The sequence below is a fragment of the Thunnus albacares genome, chromosome 21 (genome assembly GCF_914725855.1).
Source record: "Thunnus albacares chromosome 21, fThuAlb1.1, whole genome shotgun sequence".
NCBI lineage: Eukaryota > Metazoa > Chordata > Actinopteri > Scombriformes > Scombridae > Thunnus > Thunnus albacares.
In genome coordinates, this window is record NC_058126.1 from 9,084,315 (window position 1) to 9,101,675 (window position 17,361).

General features: G+C 40.9%; 1 protein-coding gene across 2 annotated transcripts; it reads left to right on the forward strand.

Annotated features, from left to right (window-relative positions):
- The first annotated feature begins 7,248 nt into the window (after positions 1-7,248).
- On the forward strand, positions 7,249-17,093 carry prpf4bb (pre-mRNA processing factor 4Bb). Of its 2 annotated transcripts, none has more exons than XM_044339822.1 (16): positions 7,249-7,352; positions 9,452-9,572; positions 9,990-11,128; positions 11,429-11,602; positions 11,896-12,054; positions 12,308-12,389; positions 12,527-12,728; positions 13,859-13,932; positions 14,070-14,160; positions 14,326-14,473; positions 14,628-14,765; positions 14,853-15,006; positions 15,103-15,217; positions 15,300-15,451; positions 15,581-15,667; positions 15,849-17,093. In XM_044339822.1, the coding sequence occupies exons 1-16, from the start codon at positions 7,294-7,296 to the stop codon at positions 16,050-16,052; spliced, it is 3,099 nt and encodes a 1,032-aa protein (XP_044195757.1). In that variant the 5' UTR covers positions 7,249-7,293; the 3' UTR covers positions 16,053-17,093. The 2 variants fall into 2 exon arrangements, with proteins under 2 accessions (XP_044195757.1, XP_044195758.1); XM_044339823.1 differs by having other exon boundaries at positions 9,452-9,533.
- The last annotated feature ends 268 nt before the right edge of the window (positions 17,094-17,361 follow it).

The following is a 17,361-nucleotide window of genomic DNA, read 5'->3' on the forward strand; positions in this document are numbered from 1 at the left end:
TACTGAAAGAACTATAAATGTGCTTTATGAGGATAATTTCTGTTTCAAACAGGCTTTCAGTGTCATTTTGTTGAAGCAAAAAAAAAAAAAAAACATACTGTATATTTCAACATGTATTTTTCTAATATCCCACTGTAATTCATGAGCAGTCAAGTCTACTGAACATGAAAAAGGAACCGATACAAAGGCTATGAACCACTGTATGAATCCAAAATTATATGATCACTCGTCTCAGAGGTTGTTTACAGTAAGAACTGGATCATATTACAAAGAGCTCCTTCAGTATCGCTGTCCACATAGTACCAAACATTAACCTGTATCATTATAATAGCAGAAATGATACAGTAGGGAGAAAATTACTGTGATGCACTGTAATAATGAAGTAGCTCTCCAGCATTGAATGTTGATTTGTCATGTTGTGATTGAGGTGTGAGAAGCAGTTTATCCATCTGATTTTGGCTAGTCTTTACTGGCACAAAAGACCAGCCATTAAGAGATATATAGTGGTTGTTTAATGACTAAGTTGGATCTCATTGGGCAGCGACAAAGAATCAGACTGAAATCCAGTGAGAGATATCTGAGAGAAACAAGAGTGGCATGCAGTACAGCCACACTAGCAGCTCTATGAGGCTGCACTGAGCTAAATGCTAACATCACAATGACAATGCAAACAGGCTGATGTTTAGCAGTTACAGTTGCACCATGTTCACCAATACAAATGATACAATCCATCCAGACGGGGATAAGAGTGTCACGTTGTCAAGACATTTCACTAAAAAACAAAAATGTCAACCTCATGGTGGCGCTAGCTGAAAGTTCAAGGGATCAACAAAGTAATTAGGATTCACCCTCTATGAACCGTGAATGTCAGTACAACATTTTTGTGCCGTCCAATCCAATAGATGTCGAAATATTTCACAGGAAGTGAGATCTTTGACCTGTTCGTGGCACTACATGAAAAGTCAGAGGATCACCAAAGTTATTAGGATGTATCCTCTGGGGGTCGTGGATATCTGTAGCAAATGTTATACAAATCCATCCAACAGTTAATGAGATATTTTAGTCTGGATCGGAGTTGTTGACCGACTGACTGACCAACATTTCACTAGAGCCGCTAACGTGGCTAAAAACAAATAGCCAAGTAGCAAAGTGGATGCTTCAAAATGATCAGTCCTGTAAACAAATGAACAATGAAGTTCTTAGTTTCATTTCACTTTTAACAGTTACCCAACATGTTTTCTGATAAGCCACATCTTTGGACCCACTTATTGAGGTTTAATTGAGGTAAAAAGATTATTTATTATTAGTCTTCAAATTGTAAAGCCAATACAAGGATAAGTATTTTTAAAAAAAGGCCATCCCAAACTTGAAATTATTAGAAAAACAGTGACACATATTGTGAAATAATCTGTTTCTTAGTGACACTATAGTTTGAGTGTGGAGATGCTGTATGCTGCACATTTCATTTTAAGCACATATGATTAGAGAATGATTGTATTACACGGGGAAACAGCCTCATTATTATCAGAAAGCGCCCTCTCCCCCAGTGTAATAATAGGATCTGTCTGTTTTGAGCAGGGCTTCAATCTGTGGTTTGGCCACATTTACAGAGTCAGCACATTCTGCCTCACTGCCTCATTCCAACATAATTCCTCTCAAAGAGTAAACTTTAAATGGAAAAATAGACTTTTGCCCACTCACCCTCCTTCCCATGCAGAACTCTAAACACATTTGTTTCTCTGACAGAGCTGACGACCAGTAAAAGTAGAGGAAAAGTAGATGAGAGCAGGAGAAATTGTTCAGGGTTGTTTTTTTTTTTTGTTTGTGTCATCAGGTAAAAGCCCAAATTGTCTGTGTGTGTTAAAATGTCCTCACAGGATAAAAGAATATGAAAAAAATCTTTAAAATGGAATACATTTTACCACTCTGTACTTTATAAATTAAGATTAGCAACTAGTTTTAGGTTTAAGACTGAAATTTTGCATGGTTAGCATTAGCAGTTATTGGGTCAGGGTTTAAAGTGCAACATTTGAGACATTACACAGACAAATGTAAGTAAGTGCCAATTTATCAACTATTTGATTGACAGTGTGTATGTTCTGGTCTTTTCTGCCATCTCTGATTCGTTATTTTTCATCTTAATTTGCTTATATGGAGTTCACAGCTATCAGCGGTCCACTGTTACCATGTCCTGTAGTTGTAATGGATCACTTAGCCGGATGACATTTCTCTATCTGCAAATAGTACTATTGTCCATCCATTTTGACATTTAATGCCTATAAAATATACATTTCACTACTCAATCCATGTTTTACTGCCAAATCAGTCTTGTATTTACCATATATAGTATATTTTATTCAAACCTTATCGACAAAAAATGTTTACATTGAGAAATGGAGCAATATTTTACACAAAACCAGGAAAACTATCAAGAGAGCACACAGTTGACCAACAACAAACAAGAGCATAAAGAAACAACAACAAGTAAAACATTTAATAGAAATCTATAAAGAGAAGAAAGTACTCATGAAAAATAAATAAGACCAAACAAAACATGTGAGAGACATTGGATTTCTAACAGAAAAGGTATCAAACTAGGTAGAGATTGAGAGAACATGTAAACTTAAAATTTAGCCATCAAAATATAAAAATTGCCATTGATCTGACAGGAATTATTCTTAGGTTGCAAAAATACAATTATATCATATAAAGTAAAAGTATAAGGCTGAAAGAAGTGAAAATATGGGGACCAGATAGTAACACAGTGTAAGTATAATCCTAGTACACAGCATATGCAAATGAGAAACATGCAGCTGCTTATCAGTGTGTTCATCTCTAAAAAGAAACCAAGAGGAAACATCTAAAGCATCTAAAGCTGTTTATTCCAATAGTTAACAGTCTGAGTTTCTGACCACGAAAGACAAAAAAATATGTTTATGTGTACATGGATGAAAGCTTCTGATATTTCCATTAAAACTGTTTATATGGTCAACAAACCTAACAGCAAATTGAGCAGGTTTTACATGACCATGCATAGTTAAGCATCATCAGATGGTTAATAACTCGTCTAGGTTATTGAAAATAGAAAATTAGATAGTTGACAATCCTGACTGAAGTGAGTTCTGATTGAGAAAACTCTAATTTGCTCAATAAAACAATAGAGCAACATGGTGTGTTTTGATGACATCTGCTAAAAAACCTTTTCTCAAAGTCAAGATAAACTACACAACATATGTTACATGAGTTCCAGTTTACAGTGCATGTTTACCTTGTAACCTGGGCGGTGGATCTACAGCATAGTTAAAGGCTGACATTATGGGCCTTGATTATCATTCAAGTAAAGTTTTACACCCGTGTTTAAGTATGCAGTTGAGAGGAGGAAAATGAGAGCTTCTACAGCTCCTGTTTTCTAATTTGTCCCTCACTCACTGCCGATCCCCAAACTACCACACCCTCAACCTGCACTGATGGTGTCCACGCAGACGTCCCCACTCAGGCTCCGAATGATGTCCTAGTCTGCCCCAAATTACAAGAACTGTCTTGGATTTCCTCATTTAAAAGACCCGTAATGATAACAGAAAAATGATCCCCTGGTTTTATAAATGTTCTGCTGTGGTAGCTCACCCCTCACAGCAAATCTGTTTCCTCACCCCTTCCCTTGAAGCAAACATAAATCTCATCCTCCGACAAGGCCGTATGCTTAGGTTGCACTCCCAAACCTGCTGCTTCTTTATAAATCCCGTGTCAGCCCCTGTTCTCTTGTAGAAAATCAAACATCAAAAGGCTCATAAAGCAAAGGAGCAGAAAAGAAGGGAAAAAACATAAAGATAGACACATCTGTCAGGGCGCAGAGAACATCTGCGTGGATGGAATCAGGCGTTCCCTTTTCATTGAGAAGCATTGTGAGCTGTGTGAACAAGGGGGGGAAGTCATTTTAAGCCATAATTCTGTCCTCATCCACACCAGAAGAACAAAACCCGATGATGAGTGCAGGGGATGGGTGACAGTGGGTTAGCAAGCTGCCTGAGTGTTTTTAACAGGCTCCGTAATGGACTGTGGTTGTTTTCGCTGAGCATCTGTTGGAACCCATGTTTTATGGCCCCATCCTTATTGTGTCTCCAGTGAGGCTCGGAGAACGAGAGGCCCTCAGAGTCAAGGCAGACCTAATGTCTGTTTGCTTTATTTCCTCTCAATAGAAATCCAAGTTCCAGCCTCCAAAGCCATAAATCAGATCTGCAAGTTTTGGGGCATCAAGACACCCACGCAGCTGGCTCTACGAATGTTGTTCCATCAGTAATGTTATCACACTTTTTTTCTGCACAAACTGATATCATGTGCTGATTTTATACACATATTTAACCCCTTTAACTCTTGATTTTATCTCTTTGTTTTTTTTTAATTCTGCATGTCAGTGTGATAATCTGTATCTGTGTCTTGTGATAGTTAAAGTCCCCCTCCACTCAAAAGTTTGATTTGCTTGTTGTTGGATTTTTGAGCTTAGCTGTGCAGAATGATGTACGTGCAGAGTTTGATCCTAGAAGGTTGTTTTCACTTTCATCTACTGAAGAGGGAAAGTTTCTCTGTGCTCACCAAAAAATCAGAGTTTAAGGCATGATTTGTGACATCACAACCAGTTTGGAGCCAATCATGGGCCAGTATTCAACTTATCTGGAAACTTGAAGCCTCCAGTGCACAAACACTGAGAATGGACTTCGGCAGTTAAACTTTTGAAATGAATTATTTGTGCATATTCATATAATCTGGAAGAAGAGAAGGAGTAGATGTCGTTTTAAGGATTTTAACTAGATAATTGGGGGGAAAACATATTAGACACAAAGTATTATTTAAAGTAGAGTATTTTATATACATCTTAAAACACGTCTGGAAGCACTCTTTAAGTAACAATAAGAAAAACACATGTTTGAGTGTTAAGCTATATGATGCTACTCACACTAAATGAAATGTTTAAACCCACATTTTTTATGGCTGCACCATGACATCATATGGAAAATTATAGATGGGATCTACACTGGAATTCAAAAGGATTTGTGTGTTTGGACAAAACGAGTTTATAAAAACAGATCCACCGATGGACCTGCTGGGGTTTTATGTATTGCATTTTGTGCATTTTGTTGTCTACAAAGTTACATAACACAATGAATCACAAGCTGTAATGCACACAGTCAGTCCGTCTCTGCACCAGACTGCACAGCAGCATTCACCACCTACTGTATGTATGTCCATGATTTACTGGGCACACTGGGACAGAGGTCTCTACTAATGGAATATCTAATGTCTCCATGACCGACACTTTAATCTGCGGTGAGACCTCCAGCTTGCAACTTTACTAAATAAATCTGAGATACACTGAACAGCAGAAGCCTCAGACTGTGAGTTACAGCCCTCAGACCTTCTGTTAGTGCTGTATATACGTATATGTATTTATGTAAGGGAGACTGGTGTATACAACTACAGCAAAAACTAAATTCCAATGAGATTTTGAGTTAGCTTTTGTTCCTATATATTTTGGAAGATCATTTTTTAGTCTATACACCGAGCAAGACGTCATCAAAACACGAGATAATAACGGTAACACCTGCGGGATCGTCATCTGCCAGATGCTCTTGTCCCATCTGCCAGGATGTCAACAATGATCCTGCAGTATCTACACGCCTCCATCACTTTCACACTGCTGTGAATAAGCAACCACAGGTGCCTCCCAATAACACAATTTACTGCTTCAAATAAAACTGTCAAGCATGGATAATAACTGCCCCCTGAATGCTTCTGCATCCTTGAATGTTTCACTGAGCAGTGTTAGGAGCCTTTTTTTTTTCTTTTTTTTTTTTTTTTTACATTTTTTGCAACTGGTTGCATCACAGCTAATGTCTGGTATGTTTTAAATGTTATACAAGGCAAAATCAGATTCAGTGTTTGGAATTTTCTCTCTTTTCGACTAAATATCACATTTTGTGGTTAAGGATCAACATCTCTGATAGTGGATTTGTTCTTTGCATGAGAGGGATTTTGTCGTTTTATGAATATGAGACTGAATTATTTGTGTCTGCATAAAATTGAACTGTTCAGCAAGTAAAAGTTGGGAAAGATAGGTTTTCCTCTCCAGATTCCTCACTCTCCCCATATTTGTGTGTTTTTACATATTGAAAGTTTCACTACAGCAATAAATATTGTGAAAATGTTTCTGTAGTGATCTTTGGGTTTAAAATCTCTGTTGATGCCATAAAATACATTCTTTTATAGAGGTTGTTTCTCCCAAAATGAGCTGCTTGTCTTGCTGTTTATCTTTTATTAAGTTGAGCATTCTGAAGCAAAACTTCTGCATGAGGGGCCCTCAAAAACCACATGATCCACTAACTGACTTCCAGGGCCATTCTGTGGTATAGGCAACTGGGAAACCACCTTTTCCTTTTTTCTTTTTATTTATAGCTTACTTGGTGCTTTTCTGTTCTTTGTCTCTTGGAATCTCTCACAGTAGATATTAGTTCACCCAACAATGTCAAAGACTATTTCCAGGGTCAAGAATGAACTTTCAATCTTAACTTTTTTCTCCTTTTTTCCTGATGTGGCCGAAATGTGATAAAAACATTTGCAAATGGTAACAAAGAATGAAAAATGCTCTTTCTGTTGTGCACAAGCCACAAAATGTTGTGAAAAATTTCACATATTGTTTTGACGACTTTAACTGTCAATCGAGAACTGAGTCAAAGCAACTGAGAAAAACCTTAATACTGAAGCATCAGTATTAGAGTAGCATGTTACTGATGTAGCTGCTGGTGGTGAAGCTAGTTTGAACTACTTTATATATACAGTTAGCTAGTTTAGTCCTGTGGTTCCCAACCTAGGGGTTGGGCCCCTCCAAAGGGAAATGTGAAATCTGAAATGTGACCCCGACTACACAACTTCACAAGCCAAAAAGGTTGGAAACCACTGATTTAATCTGTAACAATGTGTTGTATTTTAAAAGCTTGTTATATTATCCACTGTGTCAGATCTTCATCTGAAATGTAGTGGAGTGGAAGTATTAAATACCATAAAATGGAAATACTCAAGTAAAGTCCAAGTACCTCAAAATTGTACAGTACTTGAGTAAATATGTTAGTAACTTTCCACCACTGCCAGCCTTGAAGCAAACCCGTATGGTGCATGGATACACCCTGGTGGACAAAAAGAAAAACTGTGATTGTAGTGCGCCGCCAGTGCAGCAGAGGGCGGCTGAGATTTTTTTTTGACGGCGTTTATTTTGCGTGGACGAAATACCCTCAGCTAAGCAAAATGGCCGACGTTGAGATGGATATCGCGTCCAGTAGAATGAATAATGGCAACGAACACGTGTAAGTCATTTCATTTAATATTAGATATTTTTAATTACAAGGTGTTAACCCTTTCCGATTTCGAAAACAAAAACGAACCATCCCGTCAGTTAGAACCGTGGAGGCTAGCAGAGCCGCAGCTTCACGTTGTTGCCGGGGCTAACGCTAATAGCCATCAAGCTAATGTTCTTTAGCTCACATAGCATTAAGTTTCTCTAAAAAAGATAGTATACGTAAGCGTATCTTTGCCTTACAGTTGTGCATTTTCTTCCATACGATGCGCGTGTCGCACCGCACACAGCCAAACCTTATCATTTGGCAGTAAATAACGATCTGTACATTGTGTATAACAGAGTCGAGGATGTAGCTTAGCCTGCTAGCTCTCAAGTTTGCTAAGATCGGTTAGCACATCCGAGCTAATGATTGATAATCGTGTTGGCGGTCGTTCTCAGAGTGACAGATAACCAGCGAAGTTTGCAAGGTGATACACAGGTGCATGCCACGTTCACTAACAGGAAGCCTTTTATCGCCAACTGTTGTAGCTGTTATTTAAAAGGTTACAAGCTTGTAGCTAAATCCAGCACATTACGTAACCACGCTTCACCTTATATTAACCATCAGACTAACTTCTCCTTATAATTTAGGTTAACTAACTTTATGTTACCACCTAGGTCATTCTTTTAACGTTGTTATTCTAAACTTGCTGCAAACAAGAGATTTATTTCACAACATATTGGAAATGTTGGTCAATGCGGGAACATGATCACAGTTTTCATGGTGTTTTCACGAGGAAACAGTATAAAACCATAGCTCAAAATGTGTTTGATTAAAGTGGTGTAATTATTAAATACTGTACTGAGAGAAGTCGACTTCAGTACTGCACAGAAAGTAGCGGTCGGATGTCTGTTGTAAATGATAGCAGAGGTGTTGCTGGTGCCTTGGTTGCCCATGGTTACTGGTGTAGGAGGAGCAAACAGAAAGCTCCGGTACAAGCAAAGGACGCAGCTGAGGGTTGTTGGCATTATTAGGTGATGCATGCATAAGGTTTTTCATTTATTTATCGATCATTCATTTGATGAGTTAAACGTAGTGAACAGTGCCAATAGCAACTCTCCAGAGCTCAAGTTGATGTCTTCAAATTGTTGTTGTCCGACCAAACAGTCTAAAGATAGTACATTTATTTAAAGATTCCCTCCAGACTTATATAAATACTTTTCTTGGAACAATGATGTGTGTCTGATATGCTTTCTTTGCACAAAAAAACAGGTGTGGTTACTACTCTAATCAAATTAATTTACTTCTTCTGACTCATTATAAAATTTCAGAATCTATGAATATACAAGTATATTTCTTCTTAATGTTTACCTGCCAGACACAAGATGTCTCACTGTAAAGTTGTTTCACAGTGTTTGTGCACTGGAGGCTTCAGGTTTCCACATCACGCTTGTGTAAATTAAACATCAGACCAGAATTAACTTCCAGACTAGTTGTGATTTCACAAATCCTGCTCGTTGGCCCGCCCCCTTAAAACTGGTTTTTCAATGAGTGCAGAGAAACTTTCTACCTTCAGCAGATGAAAGTGAAATCAACCTTCAAGTGTCAAACTCTGCACATACATCATTCTGCACAGTGAAGTAGGAACAAGAAAAAAAAATCATCACTTTGGAGAAACTGAAGCCGGTGGATGGTTGAGATTTCTGCTTGATAAATGATGTAAATTATTACTTGATTATCAGAATTATAGGGATGTATCAATCCAACCTGTTGTCTCCTGATACAGATACCTGAACTGAAAACTTTTATCTCATTACTTTCTGCCGAAACCTTGAACCCTTTTTCCAAATTTTCCAAGTTTGCTTACCTCACTGTGTGGAACTCATTAGAATCATTTTTGTGTAAGGTAACATATGGCCAGGGATTGATGTGAGTCGTCACTGAATGAATATAACCTAATCTGCTTAATAAGATCCGGTTCTGGATCAGACCAGTGTCTTCCCTACAAAATAGTTAATGAATTCTCTTTAAATAGCCCAGATTAATCCCAATTAATTGACTTATCGTTCCAGCGCTAATGTGTCATTGACTGCTCAACCTTTTTAAATTTGTTCTCTTTTGAACAGGAAGCAGGATCTGGAAAGCCACGAGAGGAGCGGAAATGAAGACAGCGGAGACATGTCTGAGGAAGAAGAGGAGGAAGAAGAGGTAGGAGCGGACAACAGCGGGGTCTCCATACCTTCAGTGGTATGATTTCATGATTCTGATCTAACCTGTTGAATGTCAATCTCAAATTTAACCTGTCTGAAATGTGTTGCTATAAAACTGTAGTGGCAGTGGTGCTTGATAATCTGGCATTTACACCATTAAACAAATACTATCATGTAGTATACTAGCAAGTTTTCAAGTGTACAGTAGCTGCTTTTTACAGTACATCTACTGTACATCTGTAATTTCATTTTGAGGGTACTGCCCCTCTTCCACATACTTTCATGCTGAGTGCAGTTGAATTTCTTTTGTTGGAGTATGTTGATGGATTCTGAGTGTAACCCTATAAAAAGAAGCTTTCTCTCAAATTTTACAGCATATCTTAAGATGTATGTTCAGATGATCCGACACCTGGATTAACTGTCAAGCTGATGTTTTTTTTTTTTCTCATATCAGGAGGAGGCGGAAACTAACGGCGAGAAGACGCAAGAGGGGTCCAAACATCACAGCAGTGGCGGTAAACACAAGAGGAAAAAACACAAGCATCGTAGTAAGCACAAAAAACACAAGCACGTCTCCGATGAGGACAAGGACCGTAAACGCAAGCACCGTCATAAACACAGGAAACACAAACGCAAAGAGGGCTCCTCTCCCTCCGGTGCTGTCATCTTTGGCTCCTCCAGTCACAAAAAAGTCGAATCCTCTCCCTCCTCTGGAAATCCGAGTCTGGACGACAGGGCCTTGCTGGAGGATTTGGAGAAACAGAGGGCCATGATCAAAGCTGAGCTGGACAGCCAGTTGATGGAGGGCAAGGTTCAGTCAGGCATGGGCTTGATCCTTCAGGGTTATAACTCTGGATCGGAAGAGGATGGAGACTCAAGGGTCAGAAACGGAGAACAGCGTCAAAGGGGCAGCTCAGGTAAACCCATATCTCCGAGGGGAGGGAAAGGTGGTAAATCTAGACGGGACTCAACAGAGGGCAGTAAAACCAGCACCAAGCGTCGCAGTCGGAGCAAGTCCGCAGACAGGCCTGCCAAGGAATCTAAGCAGGACAAGGTGACCAAAAGCACCAAGGACACAGGTGTTAAAGACAGAGCCCACGGCAGGAGCAGGTCGAAAGACAGAAAGCGTTCCGACAGCACTGACAGGTCCAAGGAGAGAACCAGGAAGTCCAACTCCCCCTCTAGCTGGAGAGGAGAGCAGAAAGGTAGCCGCACTGACAAACGTTCCTCGCCACAGCGGGATGACAGACCAAACCAGGAAAGAGTCAGCCGGAGGTCCAGATCACCTGGACGAGAGCGGCCAAGTCGCTCAGACGCCGACCGCGACAAACGGCCGGCCAAGTCCCCGTCGAAGGACGCTTCATCGGGGAAAGAGAACCGCTCTCCGCACAGACGAGGGCCTCACAGCCCCATGAGGAAACGCAGCGCTTCCCCTCGCCACAGAGATACTCACCACGCCCCAGCCAGTGCCTCAGACAGGACATCGAAACAGAGTCATTCTCCCTCCAGAACAAGGTCCCCCCCGAGGAGAGGCCGCAGCCGTTCACCAGACGTCAGGAGGAGGGACGTCGACAGGCAGGACTCACCGCTGAGGTTGGTGAACACAGATGACTATTAATAACCTGAATGTGTCAGAGCAATGAAATGCCAGACACACCTTAAAGAATACATGTCATATCAATGAACAACAGTCTGACTGATTCTAAAAGATGTACAAAGGTCAAATACTTAACCATTCATTGCCTTTGTGAAATGCTTAGTCGTCAAAATGAATGATAACATCAATAGTTTCCTTCTGGTTCCTCACGGATTGTCTGCATTGGAGCAGTTTTATTTAAATAACCATGTAGAACATCCACTTCAGGTCTGTCTACTCCTCTGATGTTCGCACAGGAAGCGCCCGCGGGCAGACGTCGGGCCAGGCAGAGATAGATCACGAGACAACAGTCCCAGATCATCCTCTCGCCGCAGGATGAGTCGCTCACCTCTAAGACGGAGGTCTCCATCTCCACGACGACGCTCCCGCTCCTCTCCCCGTAGACGGAGCAGGTCTCCACTGAGACACAGGTGATGGCAGCTCACTTCTCACTGAACGATCATGTGTCTCTGCTTATGGTAGAGAATATTTCTGAGTTAAACCAAAACAGTTCATGTATGTAAAGATTACTGTTTATATTTAGTCAAGCATTCTTCATGTTTTTTTAGGTTTGGATGTTTGATTTAAATTTATTTCTATTTGTGTTTCTCTCTGGACCTTAACTTACATTTAGTGTGACCTAGTACTACTGGGGCAAGACCTTTGTCAGGTAGAATTTTCATCAGGTGCTCAACTATCCTTCCTCAACATCTGTGCCCTGCAGGTCCGGGGAGAGAGACAGGTATGGTAGACTCAGACAATACCGACGCTCAACATCCCGTGATCGGGAGAGGAGGAGGCGGCGCAGCAGAGATGAAGACAAGTTCAAGGGCAGCCTTTCAGAGGGCATGAAGGTCGATCAGGAATCCTCAGAAGAAGAAGTGTGAGTAAAAGAAAATACCTTTTGGAGGGTGTTGATCTGATAACTTTGCAATCATCTGTAAAGAATTTATTTTTAAGATTGGACCATGATTGTTAATCATCTCACTAGTAGTGGATTAAGGTCAGAAACGGGTCAGACCATCTGTAATTGATGCACTTCTATAAAATTTACTCATGTTCCCTACAGAATGTACTGACCCATCAACGTGAAATTGTGGTCTTGACATAGTTTATTTCATAAAATGTTTTTACAGGTTGGAGGACTTTGATGGGGAGGAAATAGATGAAGAGGCCCTCATTGAACAGCGCCGACAGCAGCGCTTGGCCATTGTACAGGTCTGTTTTAAACCTATTCTAATGCAAAATTGCTGTTCTTATAGTTGCCATATCAGCCCAGTGTTTGTGAAGAAGATATAGGTTTGTATTCTTAACATAGTGTTTCTTATGTTCTCACAATTCCCGCCATCGTACAGAAATACAAGGTTGTGAACGAGGACACCAACATGCTGTCGGAGCCCAGCAGCCCCCAGAGCAGCACCCGCAGCCGTTCGCCCTCACCGGACGACATCTTGGAGCGAGTAGCCCAAGACGTCAAGGAGTACGAACGGGAGAACCTCAACACCTTCGAGGCCAGCATCAAAGCCAAGCACAACCTCATTGCCCAGGAGAAAGACGGTAATTTCCTGCTCACCATTCAATAATCTGTTGGCATACAAGGCCAACTGAATGAACCACACCGTCACCTGCGTGCTCCAGCTCAAAGAATCAGTCAGGTTGGGGTTTGGTTTGTTTTGGTAGCTGCCCGGACAAATGTTGAGTAATTTAATGTGTCCACGTGCAATAAATTAAACCCATATATTTCATCTAAAAATGTCAAGTTTCATCCTCTGATTTAAGCGCATGAATTGTACAGAATAATACGAAAGCTCTGAAGTCACATGCACAGGTCAGTCATCGCCCTGAACACTTTGAGAAGTGCTTTCACCATCACCAGTCAGCGGGTCCTCCTCCATATCTGCATGATAAGACTGAAAACGTGGTACTCAAGCATTGAAGTAGCTCCAAATATGTTACCTTTGATAGAATGGGGTTGCACTGACCCAGAACATTGCAGGATATTTCTCTCTCTATTCTTTCTCTACCTTTACCCGCCTTTTAAAGCCTCTGACATTCTAAAAAGGATCTGTGGATCATTTCATCTGCTCACCTACGTTATTGAAGGTCACAGCCTTCCATCAACATGGACGAGAGCCAAGACAGAACGACTAAAGACGCCGCAATCACTTTGAATAGTCTCTTCTCATTTTTTTTTTGTTTGATTTTCATAGAAAGTAAAATGGCTGAGTTTTTCAGTGCAGTTCAATTTCAGCTTTTCCCCCAAGTGCTACAGTAGTCAGTTTAGCTGATATGGAGGAAGTCCATTTTGCTGCTAAAGGTGAAAGCTTCCCTGCAATTTAGAACAATTTGGCCCGTCTCACATAACCATAGTGACAACCAACCGTCATGTTATTGACTGGCTGAAGGATACCAGTCTAGGCAAAACGAAAAGCAGTCTTTGCTTGCTTGATTTGTGTGACAAATGTAGAGTTGTGTGATGCAGGGATTTTTAATTTTGTTTCTTTTTGTCATGTGTTCATTCAGTTGCTGGCTTGTAATCCAAAGCCTGGGTGTCTCTGCCCCCTGCAGCATGTTTTGATCTCTGCAGAGTATGTGAATCAAACACATGTTCCAGATATTCTGTTTTACAACATGCTCGATGACTAGAAACTCATCATGTGTCGTTTTATTGTCGCTCTTTGTTTCAGGAGCCAACCCAAAGAAGCCCTCAGCCCCTGACATGTTTACAGAGTCGGATGATATGTTTGCTGCTGACTTTGATGTAAGTGTTTTAGTATTTACGATCGGTGGAGAGTCTTAATGCTGAACTCTACACATCTGGGAACGTCTGAGCATTGCTCTTATAACTTCTTCTGCATTTTAGTATCCACTGATCTCCTTTTTGTGTTGTTTATGCAGAGTGCCAGGATGAGAGCAGCAGGTGTAGGAAAGGACTTCAAGGAGAACCCCAACCTCAGGGACAACTGGACTGATGCTGAGGGTTACTACCGTAAGTGCTTCTTCCCTAATCCTGACATTTGTGTCAGTATCACGGGACTATTACTATTTAATATAACAAGTATCTCACACCTTTTGGCTTTTTTTGTCTTTATTTTAAACAGCTTTGCTCCCATTAACAAATGTGTGTGTCTGTGCCATACGTGTGGTTATTCAGGGGTGAACATCGGGGAGACACTGGACAAGCGTTACGATGTGTATGGCTACACTGGCCAGGGTGTGTTCAGCAATGTGATCAGAGCCAGGGACACTGCCAGGGCCGGCCAGGAGGTGGCAGTCAAGATCATCCGAAACAACGAGCTCATGTGAGTCATACCATTTTATCTAGACAAAATTTTTTACATTTCATATCCAAACTATAGGCCTTTTGGAAATACATTAATGACAACAAAGCCAATCACATGGACAGTTTAATTGAATTTGCACTGATAATAACATAACTGCATTTTCGGTGAACAGGCAGAAGACCGGTTTGAAAGAGTTAGAATTCCTCAAGAAGCTGAATGACGCCGATCCTGATGACAAGTTTCACTGCCTTCGCCTCTTCAGGCACTTCTACCACAAGCAGCATCTGTGTCTGGTATTCGAGCCTCTCAGGTACCGAGATAGGAGACACTTGTTTTTCTCCTCATCATTTATATGATGGCCTCACTTGTTAATGATCCGTGGTATTCTCATCCGCAGTATGAATTTGAGAGAGGTGCTGAAGAAATACGGTAAAGACGTCGGGCTCCACATCAAAGCTGTGCGCTCTTACAGTCAGCAGCTCTTCTTGGCCCTAAAGCTGCTCAAACGATGCAACATCCTCCATGCAGACATCAAGCCAGACAATATCCTGGTACGATCTGAATGCTCTTTAAATTAAGATTAAGAAGGTTATACAGTGATGAAAATAGTCGGGTACTGATTTCTTTATTTTGTCAATCCTTAAAAGGTGAACGAGTCAAAGACCATTTTGAAGCTATGTGACTTTGGCTCTGCGTCGCACGTTGCTGACAACGATATCACTCCGTACCTGGTCAGCAGATTCTACCGAGCTCCAGAAATCAGTAAGTTGCGTTATTTGTATAAATCACGTCTCTACATCCATCTGTCGGTTTCAAACCTCGCTCACAATGTCTTCTGTCTCAGTCATAGGAAAGCCGTACGACTACGGGATTGACATGTGGTCTGTCGGCTGCACATTATATGAGCTTTACACCGGCAAAATCCTGTTCCCCGGATCCTCCAACAACCACATGATCAAACTGGCTATGGACCTCAAGGGCAAGATGCCGAACAAGGTGGAATTGCATCATAGGATTTCAGTTTCTTCAGTTATTCTCTTTCCCAGATGAAGTGAGAAGTGTTGCTGTTCCATGCAGCGTTCGAGACCTTATGAGTGACGCAATGTTGTGGTTTTCTTTCCTCAGATGATCCGCAAAGGCTTGTTCAAAGACCAGCACTTCGATCAGAATTTGAACTTCCTGTACATTGAAGTAGACAAAGTGACAGAAAGGGTAAGGTGCTCTTTCATACTTGCACGGTTGACTTTTTAACCCGATGAAAGTTGTTAGCATGAACAAGAATAACTTGTTGTACTTGCTGTTAAGAGCTGACGATCAGTATTTGACATGTACTGAAAACGTGATGTAGTTGATGTCATTATTTATTGTTGATTTTTTCTGTCTGCCCCATTAGGAGAAGGTGACGGTGATGAGCACCATCAACCCCACCAAAGACCTGCTGACAGATATGATTGGAGGCCAGCGACTGCCTGAGGACCAGAGGAAGAAGGTGATGCAGCTGAAGGACCTGATAGATGGCACCCTGATGCTGGACCCAGCCAAACGCATCAGCATCAACCAGGCTCTGCAGCACCCCTTTATCCAGGAGAAGATCTGACACCCAGAACTCCCCCCTCCTACCACACTCCCAGAGCAGATGGAGAACCAACCACTAAACCAGCTCTGACAGGAACTCAGTGAGGCAGCCAACCCACAGACTTCTATTCAGAATGTCATGGATTTTTGTTCTTCCTCAACATTATTTTGTTTATGGATACATAAAAATGTGTTTTATTGTAAATAGATCATTGAAATGGTAGCCATTCTTGAAAACATTGATTTTTTTTGCGAATATCATTGTAAACTTTCCCCTCATACCCAGCAATGCAGTTATGGACTTTTTTTTTTTTTATTTAACTGACATTGGAGTGACATGTTTAAAAAGAAAAATATAATTCCTGTAAATACTGTATGTCTATTGCATTAACAATCTCAAGCAGCAGACAGTTGAGTTTTGTCGTAGTTGCAGAAGTCTAAATACATCTTCTCTTTTTTTTTTAACCACATTGCTCATTGTGGGGCGATGCATGCTTTTGAATGTGCACCCTTTGTGCTCTAGATTTCTGTGGTGCAGGCCTGTGTAAATGCTCTGTATGTGCATCAGTGTCCCACATGTGACAGCAACCCCCTCCCCCCTCCCCCACCCCTAACCAAGTTCCCAGGCCTTGAGGTCTGAGCTGAAGGAATAGATGCATATTATGTACTCCTTGAACAAGATTTTTCTTATTCTCAAAGCAGGTAGTCATTGTTTTCTGTTGCTGGACATTTCCATGTTTTTTACCCTCCTCTCCCTCCAGCACTCTGGCTAGGACCTGGCTCTTAAGGCTCTCAGATTCAAGTGCCTCCTGTATGAGCCAAGTCTGTTAAAACACCTAACAATGCTGGCCTATTGAAGCCACACCTGTGACCCTCTTCTCCCATTGTTGTATATAGTCCATAGTTACTGCCATTTCATGTATGATTCATTTGTTTTTTCCATTAAGTGGTAAAAAACAATCTTGTGATTTCAATAAAGAATAGTTGTGGAAACACTGCTGAAAGAGCACCTTCAGTATAAGACAACTTTTTAGTAATAAAATGTTTCCTATTGTATACCAAACCCCCCGTTCTTCATTTTATCCCCAACATGTTGGCATGGTGAAGTTGATAATGTAAAAAGCTGTGAAGTGTTTGATATGTAGAGAAACAGTCGTGGAACATGTGTACAGATTTGATAACAGGTTGGAAGCCGTCCTTAAAAGAGCTTTTGACATACTCTGGATAAGATCCGTGCACCCCTCTAAGTGTAGTCTGAAGATGGCACAGGAGTGTTAAAAAGGTGGTGTATTTCTTTGGAGAAAAAAATTGTTTTCATCTAAGACAGCTGC